We start from the raw sequence: 25977 nt of genomic DNA on the forward strand, positions 1-25977 counted from the left end.
TTTTGGCTGTGTGTTTTGAGTGCTGCTCCTTTGGTGATCTGAAAGAACACTGCTGAGATCTAGTCTCAATACATGCTGTTGCCTCCTAGTTGTTCACACAATTTAGTGTGTAAAAATACATTTCTTGAAGACCATTTGTTTTGACTCCTTGAAGGTAAACATTAATTTTGGTTTTTATACACATAATTTTTCTATTTTCTTTTCAGAAGTACAATGTCCCCTCCCCCAAGATGTGGAAAATGGGATTCGCAATAATCAAGAAACTGCAATATTCACCCGTGGAATGTTTGTGAAATATTCATGTGAACCTCCCTATACTCTTATCGGAGAGGCGACCATTTATTGCACAAATTCTGGCACGTGGAATCCTCCTGCCCCTTGCTGTAGATGTAAGTGTCTTACTCACTAATAAAGGTGGGGTTTTTTTTGCAGTGAATAATGCCAACCCATAACCAAATAATTCAACCAAGGCCTTTTTAAAAGTACAGTAGAGTCTCACTTATCCAACGTTCTGGATTATCCAATGCATTTTTGGAGTCAATGTTTTCAATATATCGTGATATTTTGGTGCTAAATTCATAAATACAGTAATTGCTACATAGCATTACTGCGTATTGAACTACTTTTTCTGCCAAGTTTGTTGTGTAACATGATGTTTTGGTGCTTCATTTGGAAAATCATAACCTAATTTGATGTTTAATAGGCTTTTCCTTAATGCCTCCTTATTATCCAACATATTCGCTTATCCAACATTCTGCCGGCCCGTTTATGTTGGATAAGTGAGACTCTACTGTATCTCCAAACTTAAAGGATGTATCCTTCCAAATGAGGAATTTGTGTCTTCACATACTTCATTCTCATGCACAAGAATGTGAGAGAGCTGTGGAGAATTTTGCATTTTCTTTTTTGCATACAATATTTTAAAGACATCTCTGAAGATTCCTTTTGTCATTTTTGGCCAGGAAATTTGCAAAGATTGTTTACATTCCCTTTTTGAACTTGGAAGGCAGCATTTAGATATAATGGCTAAAATTTGGGGCTTCCATTGGCAGAATTGGATTAGGAGCAGAAAGAGTTTCTTTATTTTGATGAAGTCAAAGGAATCAGTGCTACAAATGGATGCTGGAATATGTGGTACCTCAATTTTTTTTAGATATTAGTGGTCTATGGCTGTTGCCTTTTAAATTTTTCATCTTTCTACTTTATATAAAGTAGAAGAAAATAGTTCAGACTTCTTCCTTCTCTTGTATTCTGAAACTGTTTTTTTCAGTTTCATTCTCAAATTAGAAGTGGTGGTAGGAAGGAGAGTGAGTGAAAGCTGAAGAACACTTTTAGAAGTTCCTCTTGACTTAATTTTCATATTTCCTGTGTCTGTAAAATGAATGAAACATTTCCACTTAAAAGAGATTTGTAAACACTTTTAATACATAAGTGAGTATTTCCAGATACTCACTTTGAAGACATTAACAGTCGAACTTCCAGAGCTTGGAAGTGACTGGCTTTGAAAACATTAACTGTAATGCTTTAGTTATGGTGATAGTTGCGGTTGTGTGGCCTCGTGATGCCATTGCTTGAATTTTATTGTCATTGTTATGTGCCTTTAAGTCATTATGATAATCCTACAGAAATCCTGTCACTATTCCCCCCCCCCCCCGCAAGATTTTTCAGAAGGGGGGATGTCATCACCTTCCTTAGAGGCTGAGAGAGTGCGAGCTGCCTAAGGTTGCCCACTGGTTTTCCAAGCTAAGGATTCAAATTACACCACAGTGACTCTGAACTATGATGGAAGAATATTAATTTATCAGCAATGAAAGATGGGAGTAGAGTACATTTTGAACCATAGGCCAGCAGTTTCAAGCACTCAAACTACTTATTTCAGTTACTTTTCATAAGTATGAATATGGAAGGGTTTTTAAAAGGTAACTATAATAGTAGCTAAATACTTTGTGAGTAAATGGAAAAACAATTATGTTTAAACAGCCAATTGCGAAATGTAGTTATTGTGGCATGGGATTGAAATTTTGGCTTTTCATTGTAGCACCATTTAATCTCTTCCCAGCATTACATTATGTGCTCATAGCAATTAGAAGACCTTTAAATTGTATTTGGTATCATGGCTACTTGCTATATCAAAGAGACTTTGCTCCCTATACAACTTCTGGAGCTTTTAACTTTGCTTATTATAAACAGAGAAACTGGTAGCACTTTTTTTTGCTCTTTTACAGTTACACACTGTCCAACACCCCCAGAAATTGCTCATGGGAAGTATATTGGAAAAGACTTCACATATGGAAAGACTGTCACATACATTTGTGAAGCGGGGTATTCTCTCATTGGAAATGATGAGGTTACTTGTATTTTAGAAGACTCGAATTCTCTGAACTGGACTGAGCCTCCAAAATGCAAAGGTTATTTTATTTATTTTTTGTGCACTCTGCAGTCTTCACTCTCAGTAGCTAGCTACACAATGTTAATTTTTTGCATGACAGCACAGTAGTTTTGTAATATGTACTAGAAACTTGCCCTAGTCTTAGCAGTTGTGACAGTTTTGGAGCAGGGTATAAACCAAGTTGATTTTGTATTTAAATATTTTCTCGATAGGGTGTCCTGCACCTCCAGAAATTGTTAAGGGGAATCATGGCACTGAAATTAACAAAGCTTATCCTTATGGCTGTGCAGTAACTTACCACTGTGACCCAGACTACTTTCTTTGTTGTTGTTGTTATTCGTTCAGTCGCTTCCGACTCTTTGTGACCTCATGGACCAGCCCAGGCCAGAGTTCCCTGTCATCCATCGCCACCCCCAGCTCCTTCAAGATCAAGCCAGTCCCTTCAAGGATGCCATCCATCCACCTTGCCCTTGGTTGGCCCCTCTTCCCTTTTCCTTCCATTTTCCCCAGCATCATTCTCTTCTCCAAGCTTTCCTGTCTTCTCATTATGTGGCCAAAATACTTCAACTTTGCCTCTAATATCCTTCCCTCCAGTGAGCTTTCTTACTGAAGCAGAAACAATTTACTGCCTGTCTTTTGGAATATGGGATAAACCTGCCCCTTATTCTAAAGGCGGACAATGTATATGACTACATAGTTAATTATTTTTCAATCTTGAAGCCCTGTAGCATTGGAATATGACATGTAGGTCTGCTTGAAAAGTCCCCTGAGTGTTGCTCTACTTAGACTACAGAGATATCATATTGGATATAATCTTGTGCATTGGGTATTATTCAGGATATAATTATCCATGATAATAGGAGAGAATAATGAGAGTGGATAGCCAATGCTGTGTAATTCTCGAAACATGGTTGAATTGTTCTGTACTGTGATCCAAAGCAGAAAGCTGATTCATTATTCTGTTGTAGATAACTTTCAGTGGCACAGAAATAATAATAATAATAATAATAATAATAATAATAATAATAATAATAATAATACCAACAACAACAACTTTATTCTTGTATCCCACCACATCTCCCTGAAAGTACATGGGGAACCAAGCCCAACAATGTACAAAAATACAACAATATAAAACACAATACAATCACAACAAGTTAGTACATAATAAGAAAAACACATCATCACACAATAAAAACATGGCCAGAGGCCGGGAACGACATAACAGCACTTCAATCTTCAATCTTGGGGAGAGGAATAAAATTGTAATTGTGCAATTGTGTAATATCTTGGGAGTACAGGTAACATGGGGCAGAGATAAAGTGCAGAAGGCTAGGATGTAGGTGAGGGTGGGGACTCAATCAGCTGTTCATCTTAATTGAAGGTGGCTTGAAAGAACCAGGTTTTCAACTGTTTTCAGAATGAGGTCAGAGTTGGTGTTAATCTTATTTCTCTCAAAAGAGAGTTCTAGAGCCGGGGGCCATGGCCGAGAAGACCCTCTCTCTTGTCCCCACCAATCGTACCTGAGATGATGGTGGGAATGAGAGGAGGGCCTCCCCGAAGGATCTCAATGTTCATGCAGGTTGGTAATAGATGCGATTGTGAAGATAGGCTGGACCTGAGCCATATTAGAAATAATAATAATTTGTTGCTTCTAGTGGTAGAGTGCTCCACACCTCCAAATGTTCACCATGGTAAATACAATGGCTTGGAAACAACAAAATACACTAGTGGACAATTTGTAAAATATACCTGTGAACCTGGTTATGTACTAAAAGGAGAGGCAATTATATATTGCACAGCTTCCGGAGAGTGGAGTTTCGCTGTACCATACTGCGAAGGTAAGATTTTGTACACTTTTTGTTCTCTTTAATCAAGGAGTCATTTATACTGATGGAAAAAAATATACTCCTCTTATAATCGCTGAGATCTAAACATTCAGAATAATTGACAGTTCTCTTGGAATGAGGTTCTTTGTGACATCTGATAGCTTTAATCCGGTTCAAAAAACTTTCCTTTTACTTTGCTGGGTTTTTTTTTTCAGTTTTGGTATTTTGTCTATCATTGTGGAATTAGGGAAAGGAGTTGGGTGGAACAGACCTGGGCCAGGACATTTTCTGATCCCTCCTACCAAGAGGTGGCATTTTTCCAGTTTCAATTTTGAATTTTAAGTTTGTTGGCATGGTGAACATTTTTTAAAAGATGTGTGTGTGTGTCAATGCTTTCATATCAGTATATCAGTATTAGTGCAGATGGGTTAAAGAAAAACGGAATTGCCTTCTGGCAATTAAAATAAAAATATATTGTACACACATGATTGGGGATAAAAGCAGGGTGGCCATGACCATGTATCTAAAAATAATATGAAGGAATAGAGTTGTGGACCACACAAATACATAGGTGAGTTTGTCAGGGAAATGTCTTATGGCAATCTCACCATGAGGTGTGCGATGTACGTGGTATTAACAGAGTCACTTCAGGAGCAATATGGATGGGGAAAATGTGGTAACAAACAGAATATATATTTTTCAGTGTGGACAAGCTCCAAGACAGGCCAGCATAATTTTTTGTCTGTTGAAAATTAGTCTAGACAAATCTTTGAGAGTGAGGCCATGCTTTTTTCACTCTTAGAAGTTCTTGAATATAGTTCGAGGTGGCATGGGGAGTGGGGTGAAATGAAAATTACAGATATAAATCAGAAACTATAACTGAGCATACATTTGTGACACTGCAATACTAAATACTAAAAATATAAAATATATAAAAACATACTCCAAATAGAAGGAAAATATGTCTAACCCAAAATTTAAGAGTATATCCCAAACAAGATTCTATCTTGACATTTCTCTATTCATACTGAGCAGCTTTTAGAATGGAAAGCAAAGTGGCACTGTTGGAATCACAGACGCCTTAAAGGGCCAGACTTAAAAGTGTCTTCAAAATAGAGTTTGTTGGAACAAAAGGAAAAGGACGCAGGGATACTTAAATGCAGTTCCACTGGTCAAAAACTCAAAAAACCAAACCAGATTCCTGCTCCCGAGTAACCCTTTCTTCCCTTCTGGCACTCATACTACTGTTTGTAGCGTTACTCACAGGCTGTATTACAACAGGCACATTGCCAGACCTGTTGAAAATGAAGTCGAAATAGGAAAAAATAAAGATAAAATATTTTACTATCTGACCTCTGCAGCTAGAACTCTACTAGCCCAGAAATGGCGCGTAAAAGAAATCCTGACCTTAGACACTTGAATTATTAAAACAATGGACTTTATGGAAATTGACTCCCTAACCTTTTTATTTCAGGACCAGAAAACCAGATGCCGAACAGACTGGTCAATCTATAAAGAATTTCTCTAGGAAAGAAAAATTAATATACAGATGGATTAACTTAATTATAGCATAGAGCACGAGAATGTTAAGATGAAAGAGAAAATTTCCTGTGGAATGGACCAGAAGACAAACGTCCACCTCCCAACCCACCCCCTACTCTTCTTTCTGCCCCCCTTCCCCCTTCTATACCCTCCTTCCTTTTGTTTGTTTGTTGTTTGTCTGTTGGCTTTTTTCCCTTTCCTTTCCTTTTCTTTACTTTTGCCTTCCTTGCCTATCCTATCCTATTCCTGTCTAATTCCTTCCCCATCATCCTATTCAAAAATTTTATGGTTTTGTTATCTCAAAATTTGTGCAATAAAGATGATTTAAAAAAAAGAAAATGAAGTCAACTGAGCACAGACCATGTTTTGCAGGACATACTTGAGTACAAGAGGATTTTTGTCACTTTTTCAGTTTCTGTTTTTCCTTTTAGAAATTCGATGTCAGCAACCCCCACATATCCAAAATGGCACTTACAGCAACCTGGAAGCGGAAGCATTTAGTAGTGGGATGTCTTTAAGCTACACTTGTGAGGCTGGCTACATTCTCACTGGAGAGGCAACTATATATTGCACCGAGTCTGGTTCATGGAGCCCACCTGCCCCTCGCTGTGAAGGTAAGTGTCTTCTTATCAGGACTGGTTAGTTCATTTGTGGTGCATGGAACATGCAGATTGGTCTTATGAGAGAAATGTGCTGTCCAATAATTTTACCAGGAACAAAAAAACTAATTTAGAACCTCTGTCAAAACCACATCTGAGGAATCCTTTCTTAAGAAGACCCCTTGAAATTTGTGGAGTCATCCTAAGTCAACAGATGACTCGAAGGCACATAAAAGCAAAATAAACTTGGCTTTGACTGGTGTACAGAATCTGGAGGCTCTGTTTACATTGACATTATATGCCCAGTCCTTTTAGTGAAGGTAAGGACAGATATTTTGTCCTGTGATGTGAATGTATTACCATATTATATTGCATAATAGTTGCCACCACATGTAAGTTGCACCCCCATTTTGTGAGGTGGCAAAATTGGCTGCTTGGCATGATGGAGCTATGCTTGGCCATGTTTCTCGCAACCCAGATAGTTCATAGAAAGATATTATACATACATTAAGGGATTTAATGACTTTTTCATATCTGTCCTAGTAATGAAGCAATAGTGAGAGTAGTAATGCTAGCATTGTGTTCATCAGATTCTAACTTGTTTTTGAGCGAAGCATGATACTAGTATGGTTTTGCTTCAGCGCTGCAGTGTCCCCCTCCTCCATCTATTCCCAATGGTGACCGTAATAGTAATGGCTCAACCAGTTTTGATGTTGGAGAATATATGAATTACACTTGTCACCAAGGTTACTTGCTACGTGGGACAGACTCCATTTATTGTACAACGTCTGGAGCATGGAGTCAACCCCTGCCTCGATGTGAAGGTACAGTATTGTTATCATATTCTCTAATTTTAATATAGTATGAATTAGAAGTCCATACCAATTTTCAGTTGATTTTTTTCTGTTCTTCTTCAGCTATGCATTGTCCTTTGCCACCAAGAGTTGTCCATGGGGAATACATAGGAAAAAACTTCAAATATGGGAAGTCTGTAATATACATTTGTGATGCAGGCTATTCCCTTGTTGGAGATCATGTGGTTACCTGTGTTTTAGAAGGAGCAAACTCTGTGAACTGGACGGAACCTCCAAAGTGCAAAGGTTCTTCTGTTGTTTTACGCCACTGTTTCCATCTACAGTTAGTCTCAAGCAAACACCATGTACTTTTCTACTTAAAGACAGTTGTTTGAATAAAATTATTCTTAGAAGTCTATGGTGAGGAGGATATAAATCACCTTTCTGATAGGCAATTTGTACTGGGATATTTTCCCTATAAAGTGTCTTAGTTGCGCAAGGATTGCCAACAAAATTCTTGAAACTATTTTTGTATGGTTCCTATATTACTATGCATGCATGTGTATGGTGTACATGGATGAGCAAGTAAGGGAAGATATATATGTATATATCTTATGATCTAACAAAACAGAACATGATATTTTGATTTCACCTGCTCATTCATATATAGCAGAAAGCAGGATAGCTTTATGTTTTTCTCTGATTAATTAATTTTGTGTTCAGAAACTGATCTAAACAGCTACCTTTAACTCTGAGTTTTATCATTATTTAAACAATGAATGCACTCCAACACAGATTAATAATAATAATAATAATAATAATAATAATAATAATAATAATAATAATAATATCACACTAGACACTTGGGAAGTGTTCGACTTGTGATTTTGTGATACGAAATCCAGCATATCTATCTTGTTTGCTGTGTCATAAAATAATAATAATAATAATTTATTTGTATCCCGCTTTTCTCCCACAAAAGGGACTCAAAGCGACTTACAACATATTAAAAAGAATACAAGTCCAAAATAATCAGCATGTATAACACATAAAACCATCTATAAAATAAATAAGCATTTAAAACCAAATACATTATTGATTAAGGGTTTGGTGTAAACACATCTCTTGGTAATCATTTTGTATTATAATATTTTCACCCATATGCCTCTATAGGATGCCTTGCACCTCCAGAGATTGACAAGGGAAAACATCACAACGATTCTGGAATCCTGAGAGATTTTCCTTATGGCTCCTCAGTGACTTACTATTGTGATGCAGGCTATTTTCTTATTGGAGCAGCAACAGTGTACTGCCTGTCTTCTGGAATATGGGATAAACCTGTCCCTCAGTGTAAAGATAGACAATGTATGTGGATAAGCATAAGCCATTTTTCAAGATATGCAACAACTGTATTTATAATATGAAATGCAATTTAGGACATGCATTCATAAGTAAAAGAAATGCTCGATTAAAGATAAGTTGATTGATTTTCATTCCACAAACCCACAGTTAAGAGCCCTTTAGTTAGAGAATGGTGGAGAGCCTTTAGGTGTTTTGTAGGACCCTTACATATTTTTTCTGAGTCTATAGCTAGGCTGATAAGACTTGACAAAAAGGTTGTCTGCAACCGATTTAGTGTTTTAGAATGACAGGTTAATGGCAGAATCATAGGATAATGGTACATTAAGGAAAATGAAGTAAAATGACTAATGTTAGAGTAGTACTGATGCATGCATATCCAATCCTTTGGTGTAGTTTTTAAGATAACATCATTTCTTGAAGTTACTAATTCAATTATTAAATTTTTAAACATTCTTTTTGAGATACATAGGTAAAACTAATCAACCAAATCCATTGCCTAATTTTAAACTTCATCTGTGCTGAAAACTTCCAAATCAAGTAATTCACCATTTTGTTTTTTTGACCCACAACAAATCAGCTAATTGCTTCTGTTTTCTCTTCCTCATTAGCTTACTATGTTCCTGCTGCCATAGGATTTGGTAAGTAATTTCTGACAGCAGAACCTTGGTGTAAATATGATACAGTGTTCCCTCACTTATCGCAGGGGTTACATTCCAGGACCACCTGCGAAAAGTGAAAATCCATGAAGTAGGGACGCCAAATATGTGTTGTTTGCAAGTAGCGTCTCCGTCCCCTCCTCGCCTCTCAAGCACCCGCATGCATGCTCCTGCCACTACCTTGTGAGATGAAAACAAAACTGCTTCTCCTTAGGAAGGAAGTAGGAAGAGGGATGTATAAGGGATTTATAATATTATTTTATGATTTATACTGTTATTTAGTGTTTATTAAAAACCCACGAAACAGCAAGGGCACGAAAAGCAAACCGCGAAGTAGCGAGGGAATACTGTATATCATAACCTCATAAAATCAATAAAGTATTTATTTATCATGTCAGAAGCAAATTGAGAACACAGTTATAATGCATAAAAATCCACAAACAAAGTTGTAGTATCAATAAAGTTAAACTATTTTATATGAGTTAATTTTCTTGGTCAACATCTGCCAAACGTTGATCATTGAGTCAGGCTGGACTCAATGTTTCTCAGAACTGAAATGTTGCACTAGAACACATTATGCCTTTTCAGTTTGTCACTAAGCAGATTCATTCTGAATTTTAGTGTTCAGTGCAACATCTAGTTAGGTGTATATGTTTTGTCATGACATCTCATTTTTATTGTTACATAATTTTATTGCTTGGTTTTAATATTTTAGCATTGATATGGCATAGTTAGCCAATTTGGAATTGTTGTTATCTTTTTAAAGAAAAAGGACAAAGCCCTGAATGAAATTACCCTTTGGTTTCAACAGGATCTCTATTTGGTGTCCTGCTTTTGGTGATTTCTGCTGGTATATGGATTATGGTTTCAAAACGGAAAAAAGTGTAAGACAATTATATTCCTCCTTTCTGTGAAGGAATACATTAAACACATTAACTGCTGAATCCAGAGGCTCATTGGATAGGTATAGCAATTCATGTTTCATCCATAGCTCCTGGGTTTTCAGATTGTAACAGAGCTCTTACTTTTGCAAATAAATAAATAATCCAAATGTAACCTAAGTCTTCGGTACAGACACAGACTGGATGCAAGGCTAAATAAAGGTATGAAGGAATTTTGATGCAAGGTTAGCTCTGCTTTTAAACTTCCATGATCATGTAAATATTTTATTACTTACTTAAAAAATAAGTTGTTTTGTATTAACAGTTTATTGTACCATAACAACTATGAACAGGATGCTGAAATTTTCACAACCTACTGAAAACAATAGTTTTCAAGTTAGTAATCACTATCTTAAGTACCAATGACATTAATGGATTTACTTGAAGACTGATTAAATCTGGATCCAATTCTAATAAGACATAATCTTTTGTGGTCCAGACCTGTCCATCAGATTTTTCTATCTGCTTAAAGTGTAATTAAGCTTCATCCTAGTACCAAATCATGACAGTTGAAGTGGTGTCAAATTGCATTGATTTTACAGTGTAGATGCACCCTAGTCTTTGAAAGCTTATGCTGCCAATTTATTTCTCTCAGTCGCAAAGGCGGTACAAAATCTCTTTGCATACTGATCCAGACTAACAAAGCAGCACCTTTGAATTCTACAATACCAAAACAAAAAACCCAGCCATGATGCCAAATTACTTTTATTTTCATATACATATTTTCTCATTTGAAAATCACCTGAACTTTCCAATGGGTCTGAGGCTTCTAAAAATCCTGAAAATGCTACATTGGGCTCTTGGTATAAATAAGAATAAACTTTATTTGTATACCGCCCTATCTCCCCAAAGGGACTCAGGGCAGTTTCCAACATTTCCAAACAAACATTCAATTGCTGGAAAGAAACTATACAGAAAATAAACGAAATAGACACATTTAACAATGCAACACAACTTAATTACCTTTTTAATACATACTAAAAGTAAAAATAAAATATTTTAAAAACCCATTTCATTGTAGCTCCATCAGGAAAATGTTCCACAAACCAGTGGCCAGGATTACAAGATGAAAGTGGCCAACTATAAAAGGGCTGGGCCAGGGATAGTGCAACAACGTATCATAGGGCTGGGGAAGTGGATAAAGTGCAGGATAGAGTGCTATCTGGATTAACTAGGGACTGGGCCTAGGGATTAATATTCTCAAAAATTTGCAGAACATCCAGGTTTTCAAGTCCCCATGAAAGGAGGACAGTGTGTGAGCTTGCCTAATTTCCCTGGGGAGGCTGTTCCAGAGATGGGGGGGGGGGGCACCACCAAGAAGGCCCTTTCCCTCATCGCCACCAACTCTGCTTGTGACAGTGGTGGAAGCAGAGAAGCTCCCCGGCAGATCTTAGAGCCTGTGGCGGTTCTTAGAGGAAGATGCAATCTTGAAGATAGGTAGCCCCGAACTGTTTAGGGCTTGGTAGGTAAAAACCTGCACCTTGAATTGGGACTGGAAACTTATCATCAGTCTGAGGTTTGGTTCCAAGGTCAATGGAGGATGCTCAAGTTCCATTATAGACAATATCAAACGATACTCCCTATATAAAATGGCAAAAATCAAGGTTTGCTTTTGGATTTATTTATTTTTATCACAAAATCTGCATGTTTGAATCTGTCGATGCAGAATCCGTTAATATGGAAGGCTGACTGTATTTTATATGTCAATGCTACCACTATGTATAAACTCTCCCGAATGTCCCTCCTTCCTTTGCTCTGAACAAAATTTTACTGGGTTATTATTGGATGTAACGTTTACTGGTTAAACTTTGGACTGAATGTAAAAATTCCTGAATCTGTTTGACAACTTAATATTATCCTCTGTCAATTCCAGCAGCAAATATGTTCCTGGAAAAAATAAAATATATATAGGTCCGGACAGTCATGTTCAAGAACAGTCAAGTATACCCCTCTGAAGGAAAAATAAATGTCTGATTTTTATATCAACAGGTAATGTTATTAAAAATTTTTTTTGTTGAAATGGCAATGTTCCAGCTTTATACTTAAAACGTCATTATTAACCCAGATACTCTCACTGTTGAGGGATATGAGTTTTAAAGGGATATGAGTTTTAAAGACCATTAAAAGTGTATTTATTGTATTTAATTCTGTTTTTTACCACACTGTTACTATTTAATTGTGTGTGTGTTTTTTTTTACTTTTGCATTGCACTTTTTAAACTTGTCTAGTGTGGGATTGTTAGCCGCTTTAAGTCCCCATGGGGAGAAAGGCAGGGTATAAATAAAGTTTAATAATAATTTTCCACCTTCCGACCATAAACTTCTTCTGGGGGTTTCTTTGTAGATTTTTTTTAAAAAAAACACACACACACATTTTGAGTTAAATAGCAAAATTTAAGGTAAGTTCAAATTATAGGCTTGTACATAACAATTTCTGAACATTTCTACAAAGATTGTTGCATGCAGGAATTTAAATTAATTTGGATACTTACTTGCATCAATAAATATATCAGAATTAGCCCCTGAAATTACCAATGTGAGTGTCATTCTAGATGAAATAGTGTCATTTCATTGAGAAACAAGTTAAATACTACCCAAAGTAGAGGTGAGAGCAAGTGGTTGACCAAATGACAAAAAGAATCACCTTCTCTGGATTGTAATATGGTTTATAATTGCAATATCTTTCTAAAACAACCATATTATTAATTATAAATCTTATTTTCTTTCTTCTGCAGGTGGAAGTTATTTTCCAACAATCCTCTATTTTTCTTTACATTGAAAGCAAACAGCTTGCTATACTTTTTTTACTTTCTGAAAAGAACCAGTTTGTTCTATATATACAACTAAATCATAGAATCATAGAATAGTAGAGTTGGAAGAGACCTCATGGGCCATCCAGTCCAACCCCCGCCAAGAAGCAGGAAATCGCATTCAAAGCACCCCGACAGATGGCCATCCAGCCTCTGCTTAAAAGCCTCCAAAGAAGGAGCCTCCACCACAGTCCGGGGCAGAGAGTTCCACTGCCAAACAGCTCTCACAGTGAGGAAGTTCTTCCTGATGTTCAGGTGGAATCACCTTTCCTGTAGTTTGAAGCCATTGTTCCGCGTCCTAGCCTCCAGGGCATCAGAAAACAAGCTTGCTCCCTCCTCCCTATTACTTCCCCTCACATATTTGTACATGGCTATCATGTCTCCTCTCAGCCTTCTCTTCTGCAGGCTAAACATGCCCAGTTCTTTAAGCCGCTCCTCATAGGACTTGTTTTCCAGACTCTTAATCATTTTAGTTGCCCTCCTCTGGACGCTTTCCAGCTTGTCAACATCTCCCTTCAACTGTGGTGCCCAGAATTGGACACAGTATTCCAGGTGTGGTCTGCCCAAGGCAGAATAGAGGGGGAGCATGACTTCCCTGGATCTAGATGCTATACCCCTATTGATGCAGGCCAGAATCCCGTTGGCTTTATTAGCTGCCGCATCACATTGTTAGCTCATGTTTAACTTGTTGTCCACGAGGACTCCAAGGTCGTTTTCGCACACACTGCTGTCAAGCCAGGCGTCCCCCATTCTGTATCTTTGATTTCCATTTTTTCTGCCGAAGTGAAGTATCTTGCATTTGTCCCTGTTGAACTTCATTTTGTTAGTTTCGGCCCATCTCTCTAGTCTGTCAATATCGTTTTGACATTGTAGGCGCATGTTTAACTTGTTGTCCACGAGGACTCCAAGATCATTTTCACACGTACTGCATCGAGCCAGGCATCGTCCCCCAGTTCATTCTACAATTTTGAAGCAACAAGTTAGAAAAAATGCAATTATATGTACAATGTGTAGAAGGCTTTCATGGCCGGAATCACTGGGTTGCTGTAAATTTTCTGGGCTGTATGGCTATGTTCAAGAAGCATTCTCTCCTGACGTTACAGCTTCAAAGCCTGGGTGATTCCTTCCTTGGAGAATTCTTTGTTGTGAGGTGATTAGCTGGCCCTGATTGTTTCATGTCTGGAATTCCCCTGTTACCAGTATTAAAAAATTCTAAAATTAGGACAGTAAATAAAGAACACCACTCGGAAAACAGGGGAAATCCAGACAGGAAGCAATCAGGGCCAGTTAACACCTCCCAACAAAGGATTTCCCAAGGCAGGCTGCAAGGCTATTCAATGCTAATCAAAGTGGCCAATTGCAACATTCACTCAAAAAGACAAAGAGTTCTTTCTCCCACCCTGGACATTCCACTTGCTTCATTTCCAACAGATCTCACAACCTCTGAGGATGCCTGCCATAAAAGGTAAAGGTTTCCCCTGACATTAAGTCCAGTTGTGACCGACTCTGGGGATTGGTGCTCATCTCCATTTCTAAGCCGAAGAGCCGGCATTGTCCATAGACATCTCCAGGTCATGTGGCCAGCATGACTGCATGAAGCGCCGTTACCTTCCCGCCAGAGCGGTTCGAAAACATACCAATGCGAGTAGATCAATAGGAAGGGAAGGTAATGGCGCTCCATGCAGTCATGCCATCCACATGACCTTGGAGGTGTCTACGGACAACGCCGGCTCTTCGACTTAGAAATGGAGATGAGCACCAATCTTCACGCCAGGGGAAAACCTTTACCTTTTACCTTCAATAAATATGATAGTAATAATGGCTCAGAAAAATCTTCATTCAAAGGGTTAGTTTTTCCTATGGTCTCAGAGTGATGTGTTTAGATTTGGATCTCATCTCCAAGATATCCAAGTCTGCCCATGCCTAGTGTACACTGTTCAACAGTGGAACTCGCTGAGGAAGGTTTTCAAGGCGTCCCTCCCGTCTCCGCCCCCTAGAGGCAGGAATTGAAATAGCAGAGCAGCTTTCCCACACGCATGCGCACTTTCCAGCATTCGGGGCCTGCTCCGGTAGCTTCGCGCGCCACACGCATGCGCATTCGCAACCTCGGCGCCGCAGGGCGATATGCCCCAACAGCCATGGTGGCGGTGTGGCCTTGTCTGGGTCCGTCGGTGGCTGTGCTTCGTGATTCTAGCGGCCTTCCCTCCGGGAACACTGGGTGCGTAAAGACGTCACGCCGCCCCTGTTCTTTCGCTGGAAGCCACCCTTTCCCTCCCAGGTGCCTCCTCCATCCTCAACCGTGAGGAGACGGCGTCTCCTGCACCGAAAATAGCCGGCCTAAGATGGCGACGAAAGGCTCTCCCCCTCATTTTGTCTTTCACTTGCATTCTTTTTCTTTCTTTCTTTCTTCCCTCCCTTCTTTCGTCCCTTTTTCTTTCTCGCATTCCTTCCCCCTATCTTTCCCCCTTCTCTTATTTTCTTTTTCTTTCCTCTTTCCATTCTCTTCTCCGTTCTTTCCCTTTGTGTTCTCGTTCATCTCTCCAACACTTGTCACCTAGCAGCAGCCAATCCACTTCATTCTCCTCTCCCAGTTACATCACAGAGGGCCACTTCACCTACAATAATAATAATAGTAGTTTATTTTTAACCCGCCCTCTCTCCCCGAAGAAGGGATTCAGGGCGGTTTCCAAACATAAAATTGGGAAACAGTCAGTGCCATCAATTCAACGTTAAGACAATTATACATATAAATTAAAACAAATTAAAAGACATACCTGGCAGCAACCAACCTGTGTTGTTGAAGGCTTTCATTTCCGGGCTGTATGGCCATGTTCAGAAGCATTTTCTCGTGACGTTTTGCCTGCATCTGTGCCATACATCATCAGACGTTGTGAGGTCTGTTGGAAACTAGGCAAGTGGGATTTATATATCTGTGGTTTTCTGTCTGATATTCCCCTGTTTTCTGAGTGTTGTTCTTTATAATTTTAAAAAACTCTAAAATCACAACAGTAAATAAAGAACAACATTCAGAAGATGGGGAATACCAGACAAAACAATCAGGGTCTCTTAACAAGGGATTCCCCCAGGCAGTAAGCAGCTAGTCCTTGAAGCTGCAAGGCCATTCAGTACTAATCAAGGTGGTCAATTACTACATTAACACTTTCCTCAAACAGACAAGAGTTCTTCCTCCCAGCCTAGACTTTCCACAGATATATAAACCCATTTGCCTAGTTTCCAACAGATCTCACAACCTCTGAGGATGCCTGCTATAGATGCAGGCGAAACGTCATGAGAGAATGCTTCTGGAACATGGCCATACAGCCTGGAAAACTCAAAGCAACCGAACAACCTCTGTTCTTTTTCTTTCCTTGAGCTCTGGGCCCAAAAGGGATGGCTTTTTCAATCCAGCCCCTGCAATTATTTTAAGTTGGATAATGAAGGGCATGTGTGCGAAGTCTAGTCCAGTTCCATCAAACTACGTGGGAGCCTTTGTGGTACAAACCAACATACATACTTTGACATATATTTATAGATATTTTAATTTTTTGTGCATATTGAATCATTAGAAAGGAAAGATATGATCTCACACAGCTATCTATAGAACTTGGGAGCATTTGGGGTTTCTGACTCAAACTACACAGGCCCACTCCAGGATCCCACATCTTACATATTCCGGTAGTTCCTTCAGTACTGAGAGTATAGACATTTCATAGAATCATAGAATAGTAAAGTTAGAAGAGACCTCATGGGCCATCCAGTCCAACCCCCCGCCGCCGCCGCCGCCAAGAAGCAGGAAATATTTCTACATAACTATCATGTCTCCTCTTGGCCTTCTCTTCTGCAGGCTAAACATGCCTAGTTCCCACCAGTGTTATAGAACAGAGGCTGTCTGAGTTGCTCCTGCAGAAATCTGGGAAATGTAATTCTGATGGAGCCTTGGAGCCTTTGGAATTCTCAACTAGAGAGGTCTTTGGCTGCCTAAACTATATTTCCCAGAAATCCGGACAAACAGATTGGACGATAGGCAGATGGTACTTTCTGTTCTAACGCTGGTTGGAAAATGTCCTAAGGGAGATGGACTGAATGTAAGGAGGGTACTCTCTTGATGGCTGCCCTTCCCTGTGTATGATCTTGCAAGATGGTTTATTGTCAAGTATTAATTTAATTAATATCTCAGATGTTAGCAAAGAGTGGTACCATTTATGTATCCCATATCTGGAAATCTGAAGTGCTACCAAATTGTCTACAAAATTGTCATCTGAAACAGTAACACCTTTGCTTTATGATGGTTTCATGTACACACTTGGTTTCATGCATAAAATTATTTAAAATATATATAAAATGATCTTCGGGCTAGTGTATAAGGTGTATGTGAAATTTATTTATTTATTTATTTCCAATATTTCTGTCCCGCCCTTCTCACCCAAAGGGACTCAGGGCGACGTACAATTGGCAACAATTCAATGCCGATACATCATTCAAACAAACAGCATATAAAATCTATTACAAATAGTTAAATACAGTATAAAATAGAAAACATATGGTTAAAATCCGTTCATCCAATATCCTTGTGCTTTATCCATACATCAGTCATACATATTTGAATGTTCTATTTAGTCTTAGGTCCCATCTCCAAGATAACTAATTCTGTGCCAATATATTACCAAATCCAAAACACTTCTGGTGTCAGGGATACTCAACCTGTAGTTCTAAAAATGGAGATAGACTGCCGCTTGACTTCAGAAAGCCTTTTGCAGCTATAACTGTTCTTTTTTTGTGTATACATTTTTACAAGTGTGAATCTTTGCCATAGAAGAACATTTAGATTGCAGTTCTGCACTCATATCTACAGGAATAAGGCTTGTTTAATTAAGTCGGAGTCTTGAGTAGACAGCACCACAAGGCTGTTATCTTATACATGCTTGCCTAAAAAAAGTCTTTTTGAGGTCAGTAGGGCTTCTGAATAGAATTTCACTTCCAGATACAGAGATCCATTCTAAAAAATTACTTTTGTATATGCAATTGAAATATCTCTATAAAGGTGCATTCAGAAAAATCCAATAAACTATATGAAATTTTCAAAGATAAATGTGCAAACTTCATGTAACTTCTGATCTTGCCGACTGAAAGATTGGCAGTTCAAATCTGGGAAGCAGGGTGAGCTCCCTCTGTTTGCCCCAGCTTCTGCCAACCAAGCAGTTCAAAAACATGCAAATGTGAGTAGATCAATAGGTACTGCTCCGGCGGGAAGGTTGTGGCGCTCCATGCATGACCTTAGAGGCATCTAAGGACAACGCTGGTTCTTTGGCTTAGAAATGGAGATGATCACCACCCCCCAGAGTTGGACACGACTAGACTTAATGTTAAGGGGAAACCTTTACCTTTCTATATTTCCAAAAAATGCAACAGTAAAGAACCCTTATCTATGACAGGAAAGTACGTGGTATTTAAAAAAGACATATACACATATTTCACATCTTAATACAACTTACACATATCATTAAGCATATTGGTATTTTGCATACTCTAAAATAACAGTGAACATAACAGTAACCTGTTACCCATCTAGTTTTTAATTTTCCCCTCTTTAAACATATTATGCTTGTAGTTCTATTACAATTTTCTATCAATTTATGTATATTCTATTTTATTCCCATTCCCACTTTTTTGTGCCACCTTCACCTGGACCAATTTGTCTTATTTAATTTTCCCAAAATTTCATTGTTTCTGTTGCAAGTTTGTGCCCCCTTTCCTTCATTGAATATATATTCACTATATTTATCCCATATGCCCCAAAAATCTGTTTGCTTCCAAATACTCTTTTTAACTTTAATATCACAAGTCAGTTTGTCATTGATCACTACATTCCAAATTTCTCTGCACCATTCTTCTAACAGAATTTCCCTTTGTTTTTCCAATTCCTTGCAACTATCTTGACGCCATTAGTAAACTAGAGATCTATTCTTTTTCTTCTTGTTTAAGTATTATATCATATATTGATAATAATTCTATTTCTGATACATTTTAACAATATTTTTATTATTGCCCTTCTTTAAATACTATTTCTCAGAATTTGTAATACATTTGTAGGACCATCACACATGACTATATGAATCTATTTATTTATTTATTTATTTATTTATTACAACATTTATATCCCGCCCTTCTCACCCCGAGAGGGGACTCAGGGCGGCTTACAATAAACACACATATAAAAATTATACAGTACACATAAATCAGATTAAAAATTATTAATTTACAGCAACATTCATAAAAACATTCTAAAATACAAATGGACATGTTCAAGTTCAAAAGACTGGGTCTGTCAATTGAGTTCTGGCATACATAATAATAATTGGCGCTGCTGATTCTTATTTGAAAGCCTGGCCCCACAACCAAGTTTTAACCTTCCTGCGGAAGGATAGGAGGGAGGGAGCCTGCCTAACTTCACTGGGGAGGGCGTTCCATAAGCGGGGAGCCACTACTGAAAAAGCCCTGTCTCTCGTCCCCACCAGCCGCACCTGTGAGGCTGACAGGACCGTGAGCAGGGCCTCATCTGATGATCTTAAGCTTCGGGATGGGTCGTAGCAGGAGAAACGTTTGGACAGATAAGTTGGGCCAGAACCGTTTAGAGCTTTATAGGCTAAAGCGAGCACCTTGAATTGTGCTCGGTAGTTAATCAGCAGCCAGGGGAGCTGACGTAACAGAGGAGTAGTGTGCTCCCTGTATGCCGCTCCAGTTAATAACCTGGCAGTCTCCCGTTGGACTAATTGAAGCTTCCAAACAGTCTTCAAAGGCAGCCCCACATAGAGTGCATTGCAGTAGTCTAAACGGGATGTAACGAGAACGTGGACCACCGTGGCGAAGTCCGGCTTCCCAAGGTACGGTCGCAGCTGGCACACGAGTTTTAACTGTGCAAAGGCTCCCCTAGCCACTGCTGAGACCTGGGGTTCCAGGCTCAACGATGAGTCTAGGATCACCCCCAGACTGCGAACCTGTGTCTTCAGGGGGAGTGTGACCCCATCCAGCACAGGCTGTAACCCAGTACCCTGATCGGCCTTCCGACTGACCAGGAGGACCTCTGTCTTGTCTGGATTCAATTTCAATTTGTTGGCCCTCATCCAGTCCGACACAGCTGCCAAGCACCGGTTCAAGACCTGAACAGCCTGCTTAGTGACAGGTGGAAAGGAGTGACAGAGTTGGACATCATCTGCGTACAGATGACACCGGACCCCGAAACTCCTGATGATCTCTCCCAGCGGCTTCATGTAGATGTTAAACAACATGGGAGACAATACAGAGCCCTGCGGGACCCCACAAGTCAACGGTTGTGGGGCCGAGCAGGCGTCTCCCAATGACACCATCTGGGAACGACCCTCCAGGAATGAGTGGAGCTACTGCAAAACAGTACCTCCAAGTCCCTTTCCCTTGAGGTGTTCCAGAAGGATATTGTGATCGACGGTATCGAAGGTCACTGAGAGGTCCAGCAGAACCAGCAGGGACACACTCCCCCGTCCAGCTCCCGACGAAGATCATCGACTAAGGCGACCAAGGCTGCCTCGGTACCATGCCCCGGCCTGAAGCCAGACTGTGCCGGAACCAGAAAATCAGTGTCAACCAAGAATCCCTGGAGCTGCGAGGCAACCACATGTTCCAAGACCTTGCCCAAATAGGGGGGATTGGAAATAGGCCGAAAGTTTCCAAATTGAGTAGGATCCAGTGATGGCTTTTTCAACAGTGGCTTGATCACAGCAGTTTTTAGGCTCACTGGAAACTTGCCCTCCCGAAGGGAGGCATTCACCACCACCTTCACCCACTCGGCCAAACCCCCTCTGGCTTCTCTCACCAGCCAGGATGGGCAGGGGTCCAGGATGCATGTGGTCGGTCTCGCCTCTCCAAGGATCTTGTCCACATCCTCGAGCTCAACCAATTGAAATGAATCCAACAAAACTGGACAAGCAGGTGCGCTCGATACATCCTCAGAGACTGCCGTTAACATGGTGTCAAAGTCGGAACGGATCAGAGCGACTTTGTCCACAAAGAACTGAGCAAATGCTTCACAGCGGGCTGCCGAGTTATCAGGGCTCCCACCTTGGTTGGTGGGAGTTAACAACCCTCTGATGACACGGAACAGCATCGCCGGACGGTTCTGTGTGGACACAATGTTGTCCGCAAGGTGGCGATCACTGACCCTGCCTTGGTCAGACCACACCTGGAATACTGCGTCCAATTCTGGGCACCACAATTGAAGGGAGATGTTGACAAGCTGGAAAGCGTCCAGAGGAGGGCGACTAAAATGATTAAGAGTCTGGAGAACAAGCCCTATGAGGAGCGGCTTAAAGAGCTTGGCATGTTTAGCCTGCAGAAGAGAAGGCTGAGAGGAGACATGATAGCCATGTACAAATACGTGAAGGGAAGTCAAAGGGAGGAGGGAGCAAGCTTGTTCTCTGCTGCCCTGCAGACTAGGACACGGAACAATGGCTTCAAACTACAGGAAATGAGATTCCACCTGAACATCAGGAAGAACTTCCTCACTGTGAGAGCGGTTTGACAGTGGAACTCTCTCCCCCGGGCTGTGGTGGAGGCTCCTTCTTTGGAGGCTTTTAAGCAGAGGCTGGATGGCCATCTGTCGGGGGTGCTTTGAATGCGATTTCCTGCTTCTTGGCAGGGGGTTGGACTGGATGGCCCATGAGGTCTCTTCCAACTCTACTATTCTATGATTCTATGATTCTAGGTGGACTCTCCTTGCAGCTTTGATTGCTGCGGCATATGCCCTAAGATAGGAGCCTAGCCGTGTTCGGTCTGACTCATTATACTCTGATCGCCACATGCACTCTAGTTCCCTCTTCTTTCGCTTCATCACTGCCAGCTCCTCAGTAAACCAAGGAGCTGGTTTAGCTTGGTTACTTGAGAGGGGATGCTCTGAAGCGATTGTGTCTATTGCCCTAGTCGCCTCCTTGTTCCAGAGGGTGACCAGAGCATCAACAGGATCACCTGCCAAGGAGGCGGGAAATTCCCCAAGAGCCGTCAGGAATCCTTCTGGATCCATAAGTCTCTTGGGGCGGACCATTTTAATGGGTCCACCACCCCTGCAGAGGTTGGGGGGCGCGGTAAGTCTAAACCTGATTAGGTGATGGTCGGTCCATGGCAACAGAGCGATGGTAAGCTCCTCCACACTGCCACCTTCCTCCCATCCCTGACAGAAGACCAGGTCTAGTGTGTGCCCAGCGCTGTGGGTGGGACCAGATACCAGTTGGGACAGCCCCATGGTTGCCATGGCGGCCATGAAGTCCTGAGCCCCGCACCTGAAAGGTTAGTCTCGGCATGGACATTGAAGTCCCCCAGTACTATGAGCTGCTGGGACTCCAACGCCAGGCCCGAGACCACCTCAGCTAGCTCAGGCAGGGAGACTGTAGTGCAGCGGGGTGGTCGGTATACTAACAGAATCCCTAATCTGTCCCGTTCTCCTACCCTCAGGTGGACACATTCAAGCCTGGTCGACTGCGGGACGGGGCACCTGGTCAGAGGGATGGAATCCTTATAGACCACTGCGATACCACCTCCCCTCCCTCCAGATCTCGGCTGGTGCTGTACGGAGTAACCTGGCGGGCAGAGCTGAGTGAGATTAACTCCTCCCATCTCGTCCAGCCAGGTCTCCATAATACATGCCAGGTCTACATGCTCATCCAAGATGAGGTCTTGGATGAAAGATGTTTTTCCGTTCACTGACCTGGCATTAAACAGCACCACCTTTAATCTGGGGGGCCGCTCCAACATTGATTACAGCACCACCTTTAATCTGGGGGGCCTCTCCTGACAGCCTCTTCAACATTGATTAGAATATTTCTTGTCTATCTGATTTAGTTAACTGGGGTTAAATACCACCTCCAAATTATTTTATAACAGTTTTCCTTAGTTGTTATAGACATATTTTTAAGATATGCATATTCCTTATTCTTTTCCATTTTTGAATATTTAGAGCTTTTCCCAGAATTCTCTAAAATGATCTCATTTTTGTTCTTCTAGTGATAATTTATAAATATCACTTATTGTACCTTTTATTATTTCATTATTTTCTTTTTTATTTCTTTGGATTATCATTCCTTCAAATTTTGCATAATCTCTACCCCCCTTTATACTTCTTTCTTATGTCCATTGACAATTTATTCAATTATAAACACTCATCACTCATACCATACACTCTCTCTCTTCCTACTAATAGATCTTTCATGTTTCTGTGTTTATCTTTAAATCCCAGTCTCTTATCTTCATTATCTCTCTTTTTTAATACTCTTCCTCTAATTCTTTTTAAATTTATTGGGGAATTTTCTATAGTTAATAGTGATGTTAAAGGGAAAATCCCTGGCATCAATTTTATTTTCTATTATTTCTAAATTTCCAAAGTATTTTATAAGGGATTTTCTCAATTCATTATACTAATTCTTTTTAGACCTTCCTTTATTTTCTATTTTAAAAACACTCTAGTTTCCGTTCTAATTTTTTATCCTATTTTTCTAGCCATTCCAGTTTTCCTTGCTTTGCTAAATTTTCTACTATCGTGTTTCCCCAAAAATAAGACGGTGTCTTATATTAATTTTTGCTCCCAAAGATGCGCTAGGTCTTATGTTCAGGGGATGTCTTTTTTTTCCATGAAGGAGAATTAACATTTATTGTTGAACAAAATAAAAATGAACATTTATATACTGTACAGTAGTTGTCATCACAAAACAGCATAACCAGACAAACTGTGAATCCTATCAAGAATTTCTTATTACTACCATTATTTCCATGTACAACCATCTATGGCAGTGATGGCGAACCTATGACACGCGTGTTAGCACTGACACGTCCAGCCATTTTTGCTGACACTCGGCCACGTGCCAAGAAGGACGTTTCATCCTTGGCTCCTGCATGGCCAGGTACAGTAGCCAAGGATGACACATTTGCTGGGGCTTTGGCCACTACCCCCGAACTGAGGCAGTGGCCCGGCCTGGTGGAGCCCCTTTTGCCGCACTAGCGACAACTGCCATATTCCGTGATGTGACAGGAGGGAGCGGCTTAGAGCAATACACTACATTAAAAAAGGTAGAGAGGGAGTGAGGGATGCTATATTTAATAAATTAAATATAGTGTCCCTACTTCGCAGATTTCCACTTATTGCGAGTGAGCATGTAACCCCCGTGATAAGTGAGGGAACATTGTATTAAATATAGTTACAATTATACATTTTTGTTATTTAAACTATAAATATCGTGAAATTATGAGGTTTTTCTCAAAGTGACACACCACACAAGTTATGCTTGGTTTTTTTGGCGAATTTTGACACACCAAGCTCAAAAGGTTGCCTATCACTGATCTATGGTACGTACATTTACCAATCCTGCAAGATCTGGTGTTCTGTTTGGCGGGCATGCTTCCAAACACAAACTTTGCTAGGTCTTACTTTCAGGGGAGGCCTTATATTTAGCAATTCAGCAAAGCCTCTACTAGGTCTTATTTTCAGGGGATGTCTTATTTTTGGAGAAACAGGGTATGCACATAATAAAATGAAAATATGAATGTATGTGTATTGCTGGGGTGTCCACTTACACAAACAAGCTCCCACTTCCACAAATAGTTATAGCTTCCACAGCTCAAGAGACACCAATGGTCCTCCCTCCAATGACAATTGCATGTTCTAGAGCAGGGGTTCCCAAACTAAGGCCCGGGGGCCACATGTGGCCCATCGAAGCCATTTACCCGGTCCCCACGGTGGCGGTGGCTTCCTCCTCCTCTGTTGAGGAAGGCGCATGCAGTGCGAGGGAGGAGGGAAAGGTGCACACCTTTCCCACCTCCTTCCTCGCCTGGTGTTCGCCTTCCAAAACTTTGCTTGTTTATAATGGTATTTTAATTATTATTTAATTAATAATTAATTATTAAGGGGTGTTTTGCTAGTGCTTTTGGTGCACAAAGGCAGAAGGGGGTTGGATTAAATGGCCCAAGGGGTCTCTTCCAACTCTCTTTACTATTATTATTATTATTATTATTATTATTATTATTATTATTATTATTGACACAAAGGCACAGTATAACTCAGCAAACGAGATATATATGCTGGATTTCGTATCACAAAATCACAAGTCGAACACTTCCTAAGTGTTTAGGACTGTGTGATGTATTATTATTATTATTATTATTATTATTATTATTATTATTATTATCAACACAATGACGTTGTATGGCACAGCAAACAAGATAGATATGCTGGATTTCGTTTCGCAAAACCACAAGTCGAACACTTCCCAAGTGTCTAGGACTGTGTGATGTATTTTCTGATGATGTGTGCAGATCCCAGTAGGGTGGCCTTTTGCAGTTGGCAGATGGTGATTTTGTCAATGTCTATTGTTTCCAAATGCCGGCTGAGATCTTTTGGCAAGGCACCTAGTGTGCCCATCACCACCGGGACCACCTGCACTGGTTTCTGCCAGAGTCTTTGAAGTTCAATCTTGAGGTCCTGATAGCGGCAGAGTTTTTCCTGTTGTTTTTCATCTATGCGACTGTCACCTGGGATGGCAACATCAATGATCCAAACCTTGTTCTTTTCCACAACTGTGATGTCTGGTTTGTTGTGTTCCAGAACTTTGTAAGTCTGGATTCGGAAGTCCCAGAGTATCTTTGCGTGCTCATTTTTCAATACTTTTGCAGGTTTGTGATCCCACCAGTTCTTTGCTGCTGGGAGGTGGTACTTGAGGCATAAGTTCCAATGAATCATTTGGGCCACATAGTTGTGCCTCTGTTTGTAGTCTGTCTGTGCGATTTTCTTACAGCAGCTGAGGATATGATCAATGGTTTCGTCGGTTTCCTTGCACAGTCTGCATTTTGGGTCATCAGCTGATTTTTCGATCTTGGCCTTAATTGCATTTGTTCTGATGGCTTGCTCCTGGGCTGCAAGGATCAGGCCTTCTGTCTCCTTCTTCAGGGTCCCATTTGTGAGCCAGAGCCAGGTCTTCTCCTTATCAGCTTTTCCTTCAATTTTGTCAAGGAACTTTCCATGCAGTGTTTTGTTGTGCCAGCTGT

The 25977-nt window shown here is 40.3% G+C and overlaps 1 protein-coding gene and 1 long non-coding RNA gene across 7 annotated transcripts in view; one reads left to right on the forward strand and one right to left on the reverse strand.

The window, feature by feature from the left end:
* LOC103281797 (complement receptor type 1) overlaps positions 1 to 12918 on the forward strand; it is an 83154-nt gene extending 70236 nt beyond the window's left edge. For all 6 annotated transcript variants that reach the window (XM_062978611.1, XM_062978609.1, XM_062978606.1 and 3 more), the window contains 11 exons: positions 207 to 389; positions 2226 to 2408; positions 4048 to 4230; positions 6192 to 6374; positions 7001 to 7183; positions 7277 to 7459; positions 8327 to 8518; positions 9124 to 9153; positions 9983 to 10055; positions 11986 to 12101; positions 12847 to 12918. In XM_062978611.1, the coding sequence (XP_062834681.1) occupies positions 207 to 389; positions 2226 to 2408; positions 4048 to 4230; positions 6192 to 6374; positions 7001 to 7183; positions 7277 to 7459; positions 8327 to 8518; positions 9124 to 9153; positions 9983 to 10055; positions 11986 to 12067 (1475 nt within the window). In that variant the 3' untranslated portion in view covers positions 12068 to 12101; positions 12847 to 12918. The remainder of the gene's footprint in view (positions 1 to 206; positions 390 to 2225; positions 2409 to 4047; positions 4231 to 6191; positions 6375 to 7000; positions 7184 to 7276; positions 7460 to 8326; positions 8519 to 9123; positions 9154 to 9982; positions 10056 to 11985; positions 12102 to 12846) is intronic.
* LOC134298430 (uncharacterized) lies at positions 12489 to 16100 on the reverse strand. Its single transcript, XR_010005513.1, has 2 exons — positions 15696 to 16100; positions 12489 to 15536 (listed from the first exon to the last, which is right to left on the reverse strand). It is a non-coding gene; the product is annotated as an uncharacterized LOC134298430 (long non-coding RNA).
* Between the last annotated feature and the right edge of the window lie 9877 nt (positions 16101 to 25977).

The sequence above is a fragment of the Anolis carolinensis genome, chromosome 4, assembly GCF_035594765.1.
Source record: "Anolis carolinensis isolate JA03-04 chromosome 4, rAnoCar3.1.pri, whole genome shotgun sequence".
NCBI classification, from domain to species: domain Eukaryota; kingdom Metazoa; phylum Chordata; class Lepidosauria; order Squamata; family Dactyloidae; genus Anolis; species Anolis carolinensis.